General features: G+C 42.5%; 1 protein-coding gene across 1 annotated transcript in view; it reads right to left on the bottom strand.

Moving 5' to 3' along the window:
- Positions 1-15684, bottom strand: part of LOC126544252 (E3 ubiquitin-protein ligase UHRF1-like) — a 96049-nt gene extending 80365 nt beyond the window's left edge. Inside the window, exons 1-4 of the mRNA XM_050191504.2 lie at positions 14932-15684; positions 14015-14152; positions 4784-4840; positions 1465-1760 (exon numbers count right to left, since the gene is read on the bottom strand). Coding sequence (XP_050047461.1) covers positions 1465-1760; positions 4784-4840; positions 14015-14152; positions 14932-15084 — 644 coding nt within the window. The 5' untranslated portion in view covers positions 15085-15684. The remainder of the gene's footprint in view (positions 1-1464; positions 1761-4783; positions 4841-14014; positions 14153-14931) is intronic.
- Between the last annotated feature and the right edge of the window lie 2011 nt (positions 15685-17695).

The raw sequence follows: 17695 nt of genomic DNA, 5'->3' as shown, positions 1-17695 counted from the left end.
GAAATTAAGTAACCCAGTTTTAATTCACTTGTATGATAAATTGACAAAATTAGACCATGTGAAAGAGAAAAGCCAAGCATCTACTCATAAAAAAAAAAATTTTAAATCACAGGACAAACCCCAAAAGAAAAAACAATCAGTGGCGATTTAGCGGAAAATGCAAGAGAAATGCACAACACATTACGTCGCACCTCTTTGAGGTCCTGAATTCACAATTTAAACCGTGTTCACCACATTGCAAATAGTTGTCCAGGAGCTCATTCGACACATGTCCTGCCTTTTTATGAGAGAACTACAACTGATGGTGGTCCGGAGCAGATAACCATCAGTTGCATTATGTGTGAGTGTGTATGTGCGCGTACACACACACACACACACACACACACACACACACACACACACACACACACACACACACACACACACACACACACACACACACACACACAACCTCTATCAAGTGACTGGCTTCGCACACTTCACACACATACAGTTTTTTCCAATTTGAAACACCTAAAGCTAACACATTAAAAAAAGACTGCTGGGCAGTAGAGTCATAAAAAACATGAGCGTCTTTTTCCAAGTATCGTTACCCATATTTCTTTTGGTCTGGAATGCATTCTATGAAATCTACTTAATCATCATTAACTGCTCTTTGTTAGGTGTCTTGTTCATTATGGTCACACTGTTCAACAGCCACCACTTTTTCTGTTTCTGCCATTCTCTCCCCACTGTGAAAGCCTTTTCTTTCCCCATTCCATGTCACACTAGCCCAGAATGTCAAGACAGCTAGGCTCAGTGCAGCTTCACTTAAAATCCACCCACTCGCATGCAAAAAATATGCTTCAGTGGATCTTTGTAGTAAATGACAATGCCCATTCAATGGCAAGTTTCACTACCACCACACCTACTGCAGCACAACACCACCAGTTACTGCCATCACTGCAGAAAGCACGGAGAAACTTTGCACAATACACTGATTTCCTTTGGTGCACACTGCTGCCTATGTCACTATGACTGAAATCTGATCAGTGCTCTTCTCGTAACCGAACAGTCCATGGTTCAATACCACCTAGACACAAACATTTTTTAAATGGTACCATAGTTGCTGACCATCAATACATTGATACAAGAACTTGATCTACTGAGTAACATGCCATACCACATCTATAACAACTCAAATGCTTCCACACGCCATCAGAAGAGAACTTTTTCCCCAGTGATCATTTAAAGAATATGGCAATGGTCGCAAAAGGCTGAAATATGTTCATTCTGCCAAAAGTTGACTAGTTGCCTTTTAATTATTGTATCTCGCAGCACAGACAAATTTGTACACATCATGACTGGAAGATGTAAATTTTCCTATTCATTTCAGATCAATAAAGAAAAAAATGTGTCCTCATATCAAGCCTGCAACTTGCATACCAAAGCCATCATGCAACAAAAAAAAACACAGAAACTTACTCATCATACTGAACGTGGTAAAGTAAGCCATCGTCTGCAATAGCATTTGTTGGATCTTCTCTTTTTAATTCCACAGATGGTTCATTGGCTGCAGAACAAGCAGGCAAAGGCTGCGACTCTGATGTTTTTGGTTTTGAAGCCTCCAATACGCTCGCTCTCTCGCAGCCATTCACCACATTAGTTTCTTCCCCTGAGTCTGGGGGTGTAGACGTGCATTCACCTTGGGTAATTTTGACAACTTTGGCTTCAAACCAAGCTCCATTTGTCAAATCTCGAGCATCCACCAGATCGCCCACCTGCATGTCAGCATGTGTCACCATTATTACAAATTGTTCACGTGTTTCTATCGCAAAAGCATGCTCACTCATGGTGCATAGCAAGAGAAAATTTCACAGTAGCAATGAGCTACTGTTAAAAAGTAACAACAAATAATGAGTTTTTAGTTGCCACTTCAGTGTTCTCGATCAAAACACTGCAGCATGTGCTTTCATTTCTTTCATAAGCCACAATACCACACTGTGTCAGTCCTATCTCCCATAATACATGGGCATTTCAACATTGCAGCCTCTAGTGTACCTCCTCCACAAGTAAAGCAACTAACTGCTTTGCTTTCTGTAGCAAGCTTTTAGCAAGGGCAGGTACCTATTACAATACCTACTAGCAAGGTACCTAATACACTGCAAATTTTACAGATTTCAATGCAATTTTTCCTCTATTCCAGAAAAGAGATTTTTCAATCCAGTGTTCATCCAGAAAAGACCATCTCATCTCACGATGATCTCATGAAGACCAGAGTTGGGTTGGACAATGGTAAAACTAGATTTCTGGTCCCCCTTTTTCATGCAAGTAAGATGACAGCTTTCATGCACTTTCATGAAACTTTATCATCAATCACACAAATACGCTAGATTAGGGACTTATAACAGACAGTATTGCAGGCTTAGCAGTAATAAGCGCATAAGCAGTTCTTATGCCTCTACAGTTACGGTGCTCAACAAATCTCAGCCTTTTGTGTTTACAGACTAAATTCAGTGTATACTTCCTGAACACTGTCATTGTCATAACATTCACACTGCAGACTTACTGTGGATAAACTGTGTTTCCTATAGGACTTTCTCTTTATAGCTAAATCAAGGGCCTAAACACTTGGTTCTGACGGAACAGCATAGACATTTATCTTCCTCAAAGTGACTTTCATATGCAGACGCACATGCAGTATGGTTTCTTTTTCTTGTTCGTTTTATAGAAGGACAAAATTAAAGAAAGATCTACTGAAGCAGGAGTAGAGGGGGGACTGCAAAGTACTGGAACACCAATTACTGATGCGAGCAGTTGTGCTATCAGGGTCAAATGAAATGTGAGCAGCAGAGCGAGCGGCCGAAGCATGAGTGAGGGTATAGTGCGCGCCGGCGCGTCCAGCCATCACCACTGACAGGTGTGCACATTCAGTTTGGCCACAGTGCGTAAGCTTGCCGACTGAAAGAATGAATGTGGCGTACAAACGTCAAACCGCATGAGCGAATCTATCTCTAATGATGACAGTGCAAACTGCACCACGCACACCACTGTTCATGTTTCATTTGACGCCGATGGCTCTTATGGTTTCCACGAAGTGCGCGACAACTTGCCGTAAGCTGCAATATTTTAGCTTCTGTTTTATTTTATTTCCTCCCTTCCAAACATAAGAACCAGAGCGCAAGCGAAAATATCTCACTACAGGGGGACCGCGTAGCGCGGCCAAACCGGATGTGCGCGCCTGTCAATGATGATGACTGGACAGCGCACACTATACATTTACTTAAGTTTGGGCCACGCGCCCCACTGTTCAAGTTTCATTTGACGCTGATAGTACATCTGCCATGATGATCTACAGGAATCGTTTTTCCCAATAACAGCACTGAAGCATCAATTTACACCATTCTGCAAATTCAGGCAAGCCAATATGATTGCCAGTCAAACAAACATCAAAAATAAAATTAATTCCACCTTTCAATGAGCATGCTAATAAATATATTTAAAATAAGCGAAACCAAATGTGTGCTCAGCTGTTCTTGGAGTGTACATAAATGTAAAACTTTGCAAACAAGAGTTGCCATATTTACGATGATCATCTACTTGCAATGCCCAAACCTAGTGAGGGACCATTGAAGACAAGAATAAAGTAAGGACACGGTGCCACACTAGGGTTAATAAACAAGATAAACTTTTATGGTATGGAATTACGATTATGTTGCAAGCTCTACTGAATGAACAGAAATAGAATTCACTTATGAGGTTAATGAATGCTTGTTGAATACTAGTGGAATAAAACAAAAAAGAAAATGATGCTTGAGAATTGACTGCAAAATCGAATGACATGCAGTACCTTAGAAAAATCTCAGTGATTCATGCATAACTCCTCACGTGTACAGTCATGGACAATGAAACACAGACAAGTTAGGGCCAACAAAACGAATTATTTAGGCTCAAGGAGAATGTGTTGGGAGGCTAGTTGGTAAGACATTTCGGCTTGTATGCTTAGTGCGATTCCTATGCCACCTTTCACTACCAGATAAGTACGGGTGCGAGATCATGCTCTCACGCTGTTACTTGAAAGGGGTGTTCTACTCTATAATTGCTTGTTCGTGTTTCATTTGTTCATTAATGAATGTGCACACTGCATTCTAATAAAATTTATAGTGCATTAACCCTACTGACCCTTTTAGAGAATTATATTTTGAACCATTTAAGAAGTACACAGTTGACAATTAAAACACCTTACATGGCCAGTGAATTAATATATGAATACCAAACAATTTACAGAACAAACGTATCTGCTAGCACTTAGTAACAGCACAATGACATAGCTTGCACTCTCTATTCTACACCCTTATACGTGACTATGTAAAGGCTTAAGGCAAATAACGAATTACCTCTCAAGTAGAAAATAATTATAGAGATTAGAATCATTATTTCTCATTGTGGGTACACTTTTCAGCGCAAAATTACACAGGGACAGAAGGAAGACCACACCACACTAGTGCGGTGTCGTGTGGTCTCCCTACCGCCCCGTGCAAGTTTGCACTGAAACATTAAACAATAACTCACTTAGTTTACCCTACTTCTAAACAATACTCATCTTGGACATGGCAAGAGCTATGTTTTAAAATCAAAAACAGGCAACATGTCCTGTGTTTGGATGCACATGTGCAGTAACCTTCAACCTTACAGCATTAAAAAACATAGAATTTTTTTTTCAACATTCCATACAGTTTGAACAAGCTCACACTCTACATTCTTAGCAGTCTTTCCTCGCTATTTGAAGAACAAATATACTGACCTTGTAGTACAGGCTTTGCATGAAGCATGGAGATCCAACAGGTGGTTTGCTTGGTTCCTAAAGAAAATTGCAGAATTATTCATTTATCACGGCAGCAAAAGCACATTAAGCCTATAAGGAACCCTGAAACAACTTCTAACATGGTAAACAAACCTGCTTAGTCATTAGACTTTAGTGTCATGAACATCAGAGCCAAATATTACTCCTGTACTTCTATATATGCTTTTATTCACTTAGATCACAATCATTAAGTCAGATTTTTCAAGGCACCATGACTAAGCAGTGGCTGCAGCAAAAGGGAAAACAAATCTCATCACTGAGAGAGGTTGTGCTGTGGTAGCTTGATAATTGCCTGCAGTGAGGGCGCCAAAGATGAGTGCCATACAAAACAAGCACAGAAGAGAACACACAAATTATCCTGCCACTCCCAGGACCATTGCCAGGCTGGCCTGTTCAATTAACTGCGGCAGCGGTTCTCTCTTCAAGCCACCTCTACAGCACTATATGGTGGTGGACCAAAATACCACTAAGCAAATATTATGGCATAGGCTATGCTGATACCAGAGCTAAGAGCATAATGAACAGAGCATGGCAGACATCTTTTCACACAGACACAGCAGCACAGCTTGAGGCACAGTAGCGACAAAGAAAAGGAAAAGAAGGCTACAAGAGCATGGCAGCAGCCTCCGATTGCTGACAACTTCATTTATACATACACACAGCATATTCACGAGATTTTTCTTGCAAAATATTAAAGAGGAGGCAACCTTTAATACGAGACACATTCAACACTTTTCATAAAAGGCATTGCTGAGCCCCTTTAAGACTTTGTACAAAACTGTGCGCACTGTGCATTTGACCATATTCACTGATAAAAATAAAAAGCTTGGAGAGAAGTTACTAATGTTTGCCTTTTTTTCGCATCATTTACATGACAACCAGCACTGGATGAGTGCCAATTTGTGCATTTTGATGAAACAACAATGTCAAAACAAGCCATGAGGGCTTCCAGGATGGCTGTGACAAGTGAGCCACTTTTATTATTCTTTTATACAGTTCTGCCCATATATTCCAAGCATAAAAACTTTTATTTCTAATGTAAAGAGTACAACAATAACAAAGGATAGCCAACTGCATCCTCGCTCTCCATCAGCAGACTTCCAGCAATTGTGGTGTTATGTACATAAATATTTGTGTACATGTGTTGTAAAAATAAAGATGGGTGTATCAAGATTTTAATATTTATTTATCTTAGGTACAAGTCAGTACTTTTCAACAAAAAAATAATTGTTTTTTTCTAAAATAAGAAATGGCATCCAAAAGGGTTAACATCAGTTATCAGAAAGCTGCATCACAAAGCAAATGTTTACGCAAGCCCAAGCTATAGGGAAGCACACATGGTTGAAAACAGTTCATGAAAAACCAAGCTACCATTTTTATTAAAGGAAAGTTCATGCACAAGTATGGGGTAATGCATTAAATATAGTACTGGATAGCTGCAAAAATAAAAAATGGCAACCTTGAATATATCCACACTATTCTGCCAAAATAATGTTCAAGACGGCTTACTTTATCACAATAATAAGCAAAAATTTGCGCCCTACACAATGTTTGTCATTTTTCCTCCTACAATGTATAGCGGTCGGCCTACTAATTACAGTATGAAGCTTCAAGGACTCAAGAGCTCTAAAGATAACCTAAATACATGATCATTTAATGTGACCAGTTCAATACACACCTAGAGTACAGCAGCTTCAGGCATAAAGTTATATAGCATAATTTAAAGGTGGTGGTCACATGGTAAAATAAACCAGTCATTCCAGTATAGCGGACACTAAGAACACATCATGGCTATGTCACTGAAAGCTGAGTACATCACTTATCACCCTGAATACACATGTTTTTGTCAGATCAGTAAAGTTAAGCAGCACTGTGCTCGACAAGTATTTACAGTGTTCATAGAAAAAAACAACTGAAAAGTGTTCATGGACAATCAAGCACCTCACGAAACATATTTAAGGACTAAAGCAATATTATGCCTGACAGTTTGAAAACAAAATGCCATCTTCCACAAAAGTAACATTTTCTGTCTGTGGTGAGTGAAACGTTGCGATGAGGTGTCCAAACAAAATCCACTGCACCCCATTTCAAACATAGCAGGTAACACTACAAAGGCTTTCTTAGAAAGACTTTTCTCACTGCATGCATTTGTGGCTAAAAAATATGGTGCATCACATATAAAAGAAAGATGTAGGTATGTGTCGCATAATTTGACATAACATTAGGATTCATACTTATATGTTGCAGAATATGGCGTAATTTTTACATAGAAGGTGCCACAGATTTGAACCTCATTAAAGGGACACTAAAGGCAAATATTAAGTCAAGCTAAAGTGGTGAATTAGTTCTCGAGAATCTCTAAGGCGACAATATTATCGCAAACAGGGCCTTAATTATCGAGAAATTGAAGTAAATGCAGGACATGATTAGAGACTCCCCCGGGGCATTCAAGTACTTGCCTGATGACGAAAGCACTCCTCAGTTAAATTCTGTCACTAGTACTCAACCACTTGTTGCACAAAACATCCTTGCATTGTATTATAAGACGAAATAAAATGCTACTTGTGCAGTGCTATCTCATTCTATAGAAAAAAGAACTCATTAAAATTACCCTCGACAACGATGCGGGTGGTCGAAGGGTTTCATTTTCGCTCGACTCTGTGCCGCCCACGCTTTCGCGTTTCAGTAGTTTCGTTATCGCGTAGTGCTGTGCTGGTTTTGCTGGTACGCGAAACTCCCACAAACAGCAAGTAGCAGATAATTCAACTTCCATGTGATGTCGCGGGGTGCCCGAACGGTCTACGCCACTTGACCAAAAGGCAGCTGCAGCAGCGAATCCACCACTCTGTCTTGACTCAGTACCATCCTCTGTCAGGCGCCGCTTTACTCCCTGATGGCAGCAACGGGCGGTGATGGCATATGCAACGTCACCACTCCCCCGGTCAGGTGGCGGGAGATTTGAATTGCAATAAAGGTATACGGACCCTTGAGATGCAATTTACTCATAAACTAAGTCTTTTCTTGGCATGAAACAAGCGTTGCGAGGTTTCTGGAATGGTACTTAAACAGTCCACGCCGACTTAGTATTTGCCTTTAGTGTCCCTTTAAAGGGACACTAAAGCGAAACACTAAATCAGTTTAGACTAATGAAGCATTGTTTGAGAACCCTGCAGGCAGTCATTTCAAAAAAATAGTTTGATTATTAGATGAGAAAATAAAGGTCCAAGTATCAGCATTTGAATTTCGCGCTGAAACCCCAGCGCCGGTACGTCAGCGTAACGTCAGGGATTCCAAAGTATGTTTTCGCATTTGGGCCGCGTTGGCTGAATAAAGGCTCCCGAAACTTGCCATGTTTAATATTTGGTTCCTTTAGAACACAATGTAGTCAATCTGTACCGCTATATATAATTAGTAGGCCCTAGGAGATGCCATCAAAATCCAAGACGTCACAGCCCCCAGGTGCGGAAACTTCAGTAGGCATCGCCACCAGTATTTCGTTCTTGCGCTTTTTCTGGCTTACCAAACGTCTTAGCGTTGCAAGAGTGGTGTTTTTGGTGTTGTAGAACGGTAATTTACTGATGCAGAGGAAATCATTTTTCACTTTAGTGTCCCTTTAACAATGAACGAGCAGAGTGTCACGTTTCTATGACCATCAGCCTCAGCACAGCCCTTTCGCCTGCGACCTATACATACTCGAACTGTGCATAATAGAAGCACAAACTTGAACAAAGAATGCATGAACTGACATAACCTTACATGCACAGGTTGTAGTTGTATTATATAAAGTAGTTATTCTATAGAAAGTATCGCAGATCAAAAACAACTGCAACGCAAAATGCGTAGGACGAGGCTTCTCCCCCACGACTTGTACAGCTGTTTGCGGCATCGCCTGCTAAGTAGGAAACAGAGTACAGTAGAAACTCATTATAACGAAGTTGAAGAGGGAGGGTCAGCTACTTCTTTATAAACATTACTACGTTATAATGATTGTTCACCATTATGGCCAACATTGGCCGGTGTGGGGGTTGAGAGGCAGTTACCATCTGGTAGCGCAGCACTGAAGGACCGCATAAAAAATTTTAATAGTGCATGTGTCATTTTATTCTTTCAACATACACACACCCTGGAAAATTGTATAAGCACCGTATCTTTAACACAGCTGTGGCCCTAAAACAGCTTCGCAACAAAGAAGTTCATGATGGCTTTCTGCTGTGAAATGATCACTAAGTCTTCATTCTGAATTTTCAAAAAATTATATTATATCCACTTATGGATCATTTTAGCTTTGTTGAAGTCAAATTCTAAATACCTGGCATCTATGGGAGTTTTAAGGGAAATTGTATTAACTTTGTTTATTTCATTACTTCGCTATCACCAATTTTGTTATAGTGAGGTTCAACTCATTTGCAGCACTTGGTTCATAGCTGAAGATAAACATAGCGTAAAACCAATAAACCTACAAAATACAATGAGACAAAGGCTATACCCATCACCTACGTCCCACTGTCTTTCTCTTGTCCGTTTTAAACAATGTTTTTATTGAACATCCGCTAAGCTTGGCTGCAAATTATATTTAATGATTTTTTTAGGAACTTGATGGCAGAGAGTTTACTTGGGAACACTGAGTGATTATAGCTTAACTCCCTTCTGTAGCGGAGTAGTTTGGGTACAACAGGTCGCCATAACTGCTTTGCTCAATGCACGACAGTTACAATGACCATCGCAGATTTCCCTTCCCTTCCTCCCTTACGCCCTAATAAGCGTTACTTATTCTGAACTTCAATGCAAAAGTGGGGAAAAAGCAGGCTGGCAAACAAGCAATTGGCAACAATGGCACCGATCCTAGGAATACTAGAGGAGAAATGCTAGTAGAATTCACAGAAAGGAATAAGCTTCGAATAATGAACATCTTTTTCAGGAAGCGTAGCAACAGAAAGTGGACATGGAAAAGCTCTAATGGTGAAACAAGAAATGAAATTGACTTCATACTTTCTGCTGCTTCCAGCATAGTGCAGAATGTAGAAGTGATAGGTAGGGTAAAGTGCAGTGATCATAGGTTAATGAGGGCTAGGATTCACTTCAATTTGATGAGAGAAAGAGCAAAATTGGTCAAGAAGAAACAGGTCAACCTAGAGGCAGTAAGGGTAAAACCAGACAAATTCAGGCTGGTACTTGCAAACAAATATGCTAATGAATGAAACCGTAACTACGCTAGCTGCAGAAGTAGCAATTGAAGTGGGAGGCAAGGCACCAAGGCAACGAGTAGGCAAGCTCTCCCAAGCAACAAAGGACCTAATAAAGAAACGGCAAAGAATGAAAGTGTTCAACTCAAGAGATAAGATAGAATTCGTGGAACTGTCAAAACTGATCAACGAGGTGAAAATAAGTGATATTCAAAATTATAAATTGACAAAGACTGAAGAAGCCGTAAAAAATGGACGCAGCCTGACATCAGTGCGAAAGAAACTTGGCATAGGACAAACCAAGATGCATGCACTGTAAGCAGGGTAATAAGCAGGGTAATATCAGCAATCTCGAAGATATAGTAAAAGAAGCGGAAGAATTCTATACTGACCTGTACAGTACCTAGAGGAGTCAAGATATCTCCATTAAAAATAGTAATGAACAGGATACAGAAACTCCTCCTATAACTAACGATAAGGTCAGAAGGGCCTTGCAAGACATGAAACAAGGAAGAGCGGCCGGAGAAGATGGAATAACACTCTATTTAATCAAAGATGGAGAAGACATAATGCTTGGAAAACTGGCGGCTCTCTATATGAAGTGTCTATCGACTGCAAGGGTCCCAGAAAACTGGAAGAATGCAAACATTATACTAATCCACAAAAAGGGAGACGTTAAAGACTTGAAAAATTATAGGCCCATTAGCTTACTCCCAGTATTATATAAAATATTTACCAAAATAATCTCCAATAGAATAAGGGCAACACTGGACTTTATATTTATACCCCAGTCACACGGGCACTTTCAAAGTCCTTTGAACCAAAGATCCTTTACTTCAAGGGAGAATGCACACTGTCACACAGGCACAGCAAAGGAGCCCTACTGGAAGGGAGCTTTTTGTCAAAGGAGTGCACATTCGTCCTTTGAAACCTCAAGGGAATACTCTCGAGCCTAGAGGGCGTCCACCAGCAGAAAAAATAATCTCTAAAAATATGGAAGTTCAATTTTTACCTCTTCAGAACGAGCTTATAAGTACTGAATACTGTTACTGAAGTACTAAACACGTTCGGGACACCCCCAATCTTCATCATGAAAGCACCTCTACAGCAACGCCGGTACGGCCAGTCGTCAGCAGCAACATCGACACAAGACAGGTTCCATGTACAATTTGGTTCTTTGGTTAGCGGCTGCTAGGCATCCGAGTCTCATGGCTTTTTTCTGCGCGTCTTCTTCCCTTGTCACTTTTGTTTTGTAGTTCTTTACCGCGTTTACGCGTACCTACCGCTACCTAGCCACAACGAATGAAACAAAGCAGCTGAAGCAAAGGCGACAACGAATAATCGACACCAACGTGCGGTGTACGAAGCGGTACACATGGTGGCCATCATTACAATAAATACATCTGTTTGTGGTAAAGTAATGCCTTTACTACGTGTGCATTTTGTTTGATGTTTCTATGTATCAGGAAAAATAAATGTTGCTGAAAAAAATGTGACAAATTTATTATAAGATGCATTTGGGCCATATTTTTTTATTATTTTCGAGGCGATGGCAGCACTAAGGACACGTTGCGGTTTCTGTTAAAAGCTTCAACGGAGACTACCTGGCGACCGTGTAGCACCGACATATATCCCTTGAACTAATGTGCCTTTGAAAGTTCAATGCTCCTTAACTTCAGAGGACCTTTGGCATGCTCGTGTGACTGGGGTATGTCAACCACAGGAACAGGCTGGCTTCAGGAAGGGATACCATACAATGGATCACATCCATGTCATTAATGAGGTTATCGAGAAATCCGCAGAGTACAATAAGCCCCTCTATATGGCTTTCATAGATTACGAAAAGGCATATGATTCAGTAGAGATACCAGCAGTCATAGAGGTATTACGTAATCAAGGAGTACAGAACGTTTACGTAAATACCTTGGAAAATATCTACAGAGGTTCTATAGCAACCTTAATTCTAAACAAGTAAAGCAAGACGATACCTATAAAGAAAGGGGCCAGACAGGGAGACACAATCTCTCAAATGTTATTCACTGCGTGCTTGGAAGAAGTATTCAAGCTATTAAACTGGGAAGGCTTAGGAGTAAGGATCGACGGCGAATATCTCAGCAACCTTTAGTTTGCCGATGACATTGTTCTATTCAGCAACAATGCAGATGAGTTACGACGAATGATTGAGGACCTTAACAGAAAGAGTGTAAGAGCGGGGTTGAAGATTAGTATGCAGACAACAAAGATAATGATGAATAGCGGGGCAAGGGAACAAGAGTTCAGGATCGCCAATCAGCCTCTAGAGTATGTGAAGGAGTACGTTTACCTAGGTCAATTAATCACAGGGAACCCTGGATCATGAGAAGGAAATTCATAGAATAATAAAAATGGGTTCGATCGCATACGGCAGACATTGTGAGCTCCTGACTGGAAGTTTAGCATTATCATTGAAAAGGAAGGTGTACAATCAGTGTATTTTACCAGTGTTGACATATGGGGCAGAGACTTGGAGATGGACAAAGAAGCTTGAGAACAAGTTAAGCACCGCGCAAGGAGTGATGTAATGAAGATTGCTAGGCATAATGTTAAGAGACAGAAAGAGAGCGGTTTGGATCAGAGAACAAACGGGTATAGACAATATTCTAATTGACATCCAAGAGAAAAAAATGGAGCTGGGCAGGTCATGTAATGCGCCGGTTAAATAACCGTTGGACCATTAGGGTTACAGAATGGGTATCAAGAGAAGGGAAACGCAGTCGAGGACAGCAGAAGACTAGGTGGAGCAATGAAATTAGGAAATTCATGGGCGCTAGTTGGAATCGGTTGGCGCAGGACAGGGGTAATTGGAGATCGCAGGGAGAGACCTTCGTCCTGCAGTGGACATAAAACAGGCTGCTGATGATGATGAATCTGAACTCTCAAGAGTACAAGAGCAGACAACACCTGTGGAAACCGCAAGGCTGTAAACTGTGGACTGTGGAGATAAGATGAAAGGGACTGTTGCCTCCCATAAAAGCGGCGGCTCTGGCTTATCCCCTGTGACATGCAAAAAGAGAAGTATGGAGGAGGATGGAAGGGCCATTTTGACAGCATGTGCGCTACTTCCAACACAGCTACGGTGTGACCGTCCGCTACACTGGACTTACTAGTACTCACATCAGTGGTTTGTGCTATCTCGTGACAACCACTACCAATATTAAGAATACAGTCCAGCAGTATTCTTCATAGTTTTGGACAATGCTGCTGCCAGTATAGGCATATCGGCCACTGCTGCACAGACCACATTAAAATTTTTGCACACGACTTTTACTTTTAGCATAATAAAAACAAATAGTACATTACAGCAGCATTTCCAACTTTGCTAGCACAACCAATGTGTACGTCCAGAGAGCCATCACAGAAACTAAGGAAAGGCTAGTTTGCTTCAAGCCACAAAATAAAGCACTGCAGAGGGACACAACAGAAACTTAACCTGACCATAAGTGATAGAATATCTCTTCAATCAGCCAAATGTTATGTCCCAAGTTATAAAACCCAGTCTATGCAACTAGATAAATGTAAAAGAGCTTTTTTTTTCAATATCTCTAAACTCTGCTGCCTACTTTAGATGATTTGTCCTTAGAATATGAGTCACTGTCCGTTAGTGAGCAGCATATGCTGCTGAAAACAATTAACAACAGACAGGCATGTTACCCAACAGAACATTTAAAAAAGTGCACAAATGAAGGAGAGGACTACTGTTCCAGGCACAGGAACTATCCTAACAGCACAGTGGTTGCACTTCTGACTTTTACTATAATGTCCAACTTTCAGAACACAAGGCAGTCTTGCAAAAAGAAACTGCGATTTTCAGTTTCATCACCTCTTATCTACACTGGTAATTTACCAGAACATGAAAGCTTATTTCCAAAGCTTTCCTGCAGTATCTTTAGACAATACAGGGAAGCTTTAAGATAGTACTGTGATAGGAATGTTTAAAATCACAACTCACCTTCAAATTCTCTTTGAGTGAAGTCGAAGAGCTTGCAGAAGATGTGCTTGTGGAATCTGATGGAACAACCCTGACTAGCAGCTGAATAATATCATTCAACCCAACGTCATAATCAAATAAAGTATAGCCATCTTCCAGCTGAAACAAAGGTAAACAAACCAATCACAGCAATGCAGCATAAATTTATGACACGTCACCTTAACACCAACAATTGTGCACATTAGTAAGATTAAACGTACAAGCAAACACATACCTTACTTCACCCACAAAAATCTCCTTAACATACTAAAGTCACATGTTATTTGTAAAATGGCCCATCAACTAAAGAGACTAGCAAAGCTGTGGGATGAACAGAATTATGTTACGTCAATACAATAACTGAAAGTAACATTTCCGCAAGCACTACTGACTGCTAAGATGCAGTGCATTCAAGTGCAATACACAACTGCTGCACTGAGATACCTTTCGAAATACCATATAAAAACTTGGATAACAACGGAACATGTAGCCACATATAGAAAAATGTTCAGAAATAAATAGCCCTCACCACTAATAGAAAAGCTAAACGCTCGCTACAGAGACAGAAATCATACATGTCAACACTTCGTTCTATTGTAAAAATTGTCAGCGCTGGAAGTCCAATCTTCACACAAGCTTGTTTGTGAACTTTTTCCGACTATGACTAAAATCATTCTGCCCAATCTAGTCTGTTATTCGGAAAATGCTATAAAGCACCTTGCATCTCAGCGAAAATATGCAGAGGCACTACTAATTTGCACACCCTAATTCGACGCAACGCAGTGTTCGTACGCAGCGAAATGCTAAGTGCAAATTATGCGAGGATCGCCTTAAGACAAAAGACTATACCAATTGGTCATCCCGCACATATCCGAGCTCAAATTGCAGCGGAAACTTACCTGTTTGCCTCGATAGAAGAGTCTCTGCAACGCTGTTTCGACGTCGAATTCATCGCGAACACGAAGCCGCAGTTCTTCCACCTTAGTGATCTTTGAGAGGCCATCAATGCGCACCGACTTACCGCCGTCCATGGTTCGCACTTGGATCCACATCGTCGCAAATACTGCTCCTGCGAGCTCAGGTCTCGTAAACAGACAATTTACGTTGAATTACTTGAGTAACAGTGGTCCTGAATGTTAGATGAAGAAAGAGGAAAACTCAAATCTCGTGCGAGCTGAGCTAGGGCGTGCTGACCCACTGACAACGCACGATCACTTCTAAAGTGACTGCTGCGTTTGAAGGTTTCGGCAATTTGGCGGGAAAAGCTGCGCGCCGGCGCGCTGGCTTCGGATGGATACACAAGGGCTGCTGGCGCTCCTATGAATGGAGTGTTCGCTTTTTCAGTACGTTGAGGCAATGGTTGAGGTAGTTGAGGCAGGTTGAAGACGTGAACATAAGCGGGAATGTGATGGACGCAAGAATTATTTGACAAAGTTCGACAGTTTTCTGCGATCACTTGATTTTGAATGGTGTCGATACCTTCTCATGGCGCCGGATGCGCCTGCTTTTTGGACTTGTATCCGCGTTCGGGAACCTGTCCCACCTGCTCCACCTGAACGTTCCATTTACCTTACTATGCCAGTATCACGGAGAAAATAAACGTCGTGGTGGATGCCAATGTAGCCGAGAGAGCAGTGGCGTAGCAACAGGGGGGGCCGGGGGGCCGTGGGCCCCGGGTGCAAGGGGCCAGTGGGGGGTGTCATATACGTCTGAAGACACCCGGAAATTGTCGATATCCTCGCCTTCCTCGACTACAGCCGGGGGGAGGGGGGGGGGGTGACAGAAGACCTATGGGCCCCGGGTGCCAGACGACCTAGCTACGCCACTGCGAGAGAGATCCTAGAAGGTTGGTTGGTATTCGATTTAGTGAGGGACATGCTTCGGGCAATTTAAGTTCGTGAACCGCTGAATCCGATGTTTTGTGGTCCACAGCCTAGCGGTTTCCATAGGTGTTCTCAGCTCTGCGTCTGCATGCATGCCATGGTTGCAAACAAAAATATGGCAGAGACGCCTCTCTTGATACAGTGAATTTTGGTGGCACCTATGTCACATCACGCAAGAATTATTTGACAAAGTTCGATAGCTTTCTGCGATCACTTGATCTTGAATGGTGTCGATACCTTCTCATGGCGCCGGATGCGCCTGCTTTTTGGACTTGTATCCGCGTTCGGGAACCTGTCCCACCTGCTCCACCTGAACATTCCATTTACCTTACTATGCCCACCATGCTTCGGCTTCTTTCAATATAATACGTAGATGCCTGTCACACGTTAATGTCGAATGTCACTGCCCCAGTCGAGCTTTCTGTAAAGGCGGTACGCTGTCATGTGCCTATTCCGTGGGTGCCTCCATGAATGGGAAGGAGGCTGCCGTGAGTTTCAAATCGTTTGGTAAGTCCTTTTGGCAGAGTGATATAGGTCGGCATTGTCCATTGTCCAAGTATGCAAGTCGTGGTCATTCATTGTTTTAGATTTGAGAGCCCTGTCTGGTTTTGGTGTGTTCAGAAATTCACCATTTTCACAGATGCTGATAATGAACTCCAGAGAAGGTCTGATTGATGCATGGAGGAAAGAAAAAAAGAACTGAGGGCCCCTGACATCATTCTCTGTGAAGCTAATGGCATTTTCGACTGGTCGTTTCTGAGCGCTCTCGCAGGCGGCGTTGTCTTCGGCTGGTTGAAAGAGGGTGCGCGCCCTGCATTCAGCTGGTTCTTCTCGAACGCTCTCCTCCATCTTCGAGCGCGCCGAGCTCTGTCGTCAGAGCAGTCGTCGAGATCGAAGCTTCTCCCGCAACGTCTTCACAGCACAGCGTCGCTGCAGTTTGCGACGATCCACCGCAACTTAGGCCACTGCGAGCTGGCGTCTCGACGAACGCTCCCACGGCGCGTCCGCCGGTTTTCCCGGAAGCGCTGGGAACTTTGGACAGGGGAAACATCGGACGTTGGCAGTAGTCACACAGAACACCTATCTGCCATTCTCTCCTCCGAGAGCGTCACACGTTCTAAAACCCCTTAAACTTCGTAAAGTAGTGCCACGCTTTGAAGAATGCCGCCTCCTCCTCGCTCACCCTGGCCGAAGCCGACGCCGCGTCGCTATTGGCCTAATAGCATCACGTGGGCCCTCGCGGCGTGCATCAGTGCCATTTTTGCTCGAGAAGCGTCTACGGAGTAGCGAGGAGCGCATGTTGGCGCCGTTGCTACGCTCGAGCAGTGTAGGCGGCGTCGGTCGAGGAGGGAGCGTGAAAGAGAGGAGAAACGAGGAGGAGCAAAGCCGGAGGAGGAGAGTGTCACTACTTTACGAAGTTTAAGGGGCATGGAGGAAGGAAACTGAGTTTAAGGAAACTGAGTTTCCTTCCTCCATGTTTAAGGGGTTTTAACACGTTGGGCTTGCGCGCTTGTCCTCTACCTCTGAGTTCGGGTAACTCCGGATCTGCCCGACTCTGCTTCGAGGGACGGAGGCGACAAATCGAAGGTACCATAAGTGAAGCCGGAAGTTGACGTTGCTCCGCCATTATGTCGGGCCAGTTCTCCTCTCTTGTTTACATTTCTCACGAAGCTACGGGGCGCTGCGCGCAACCGGGCTGCTCGGACGCGCGCGCTCCGCAGCAATCCTAAACCAAAGATGCTAATCGCGATGTCTCATCGCATAACTATTGCCGAAGTCA

Source organism: Dermacentor andersoni, chromosome 1 (assembly GCF_023375885.2).
Source record: "Dermacentor andersoni chromosome 1, qqDerAnde1_hic_scaffold, whole genome shotgun sequence".
NCBI lineage: Eukaryota > Metazoa > Arthropoda > Arachnida > Ixodida > Ixodidae > Dermacentor > Dermacentor andersoni.
The sequence above is the reverse complement of the archived record's forward strand: the minus strand, read 5'-3'. Positions and strand labels throughout refer to the sequence as shown.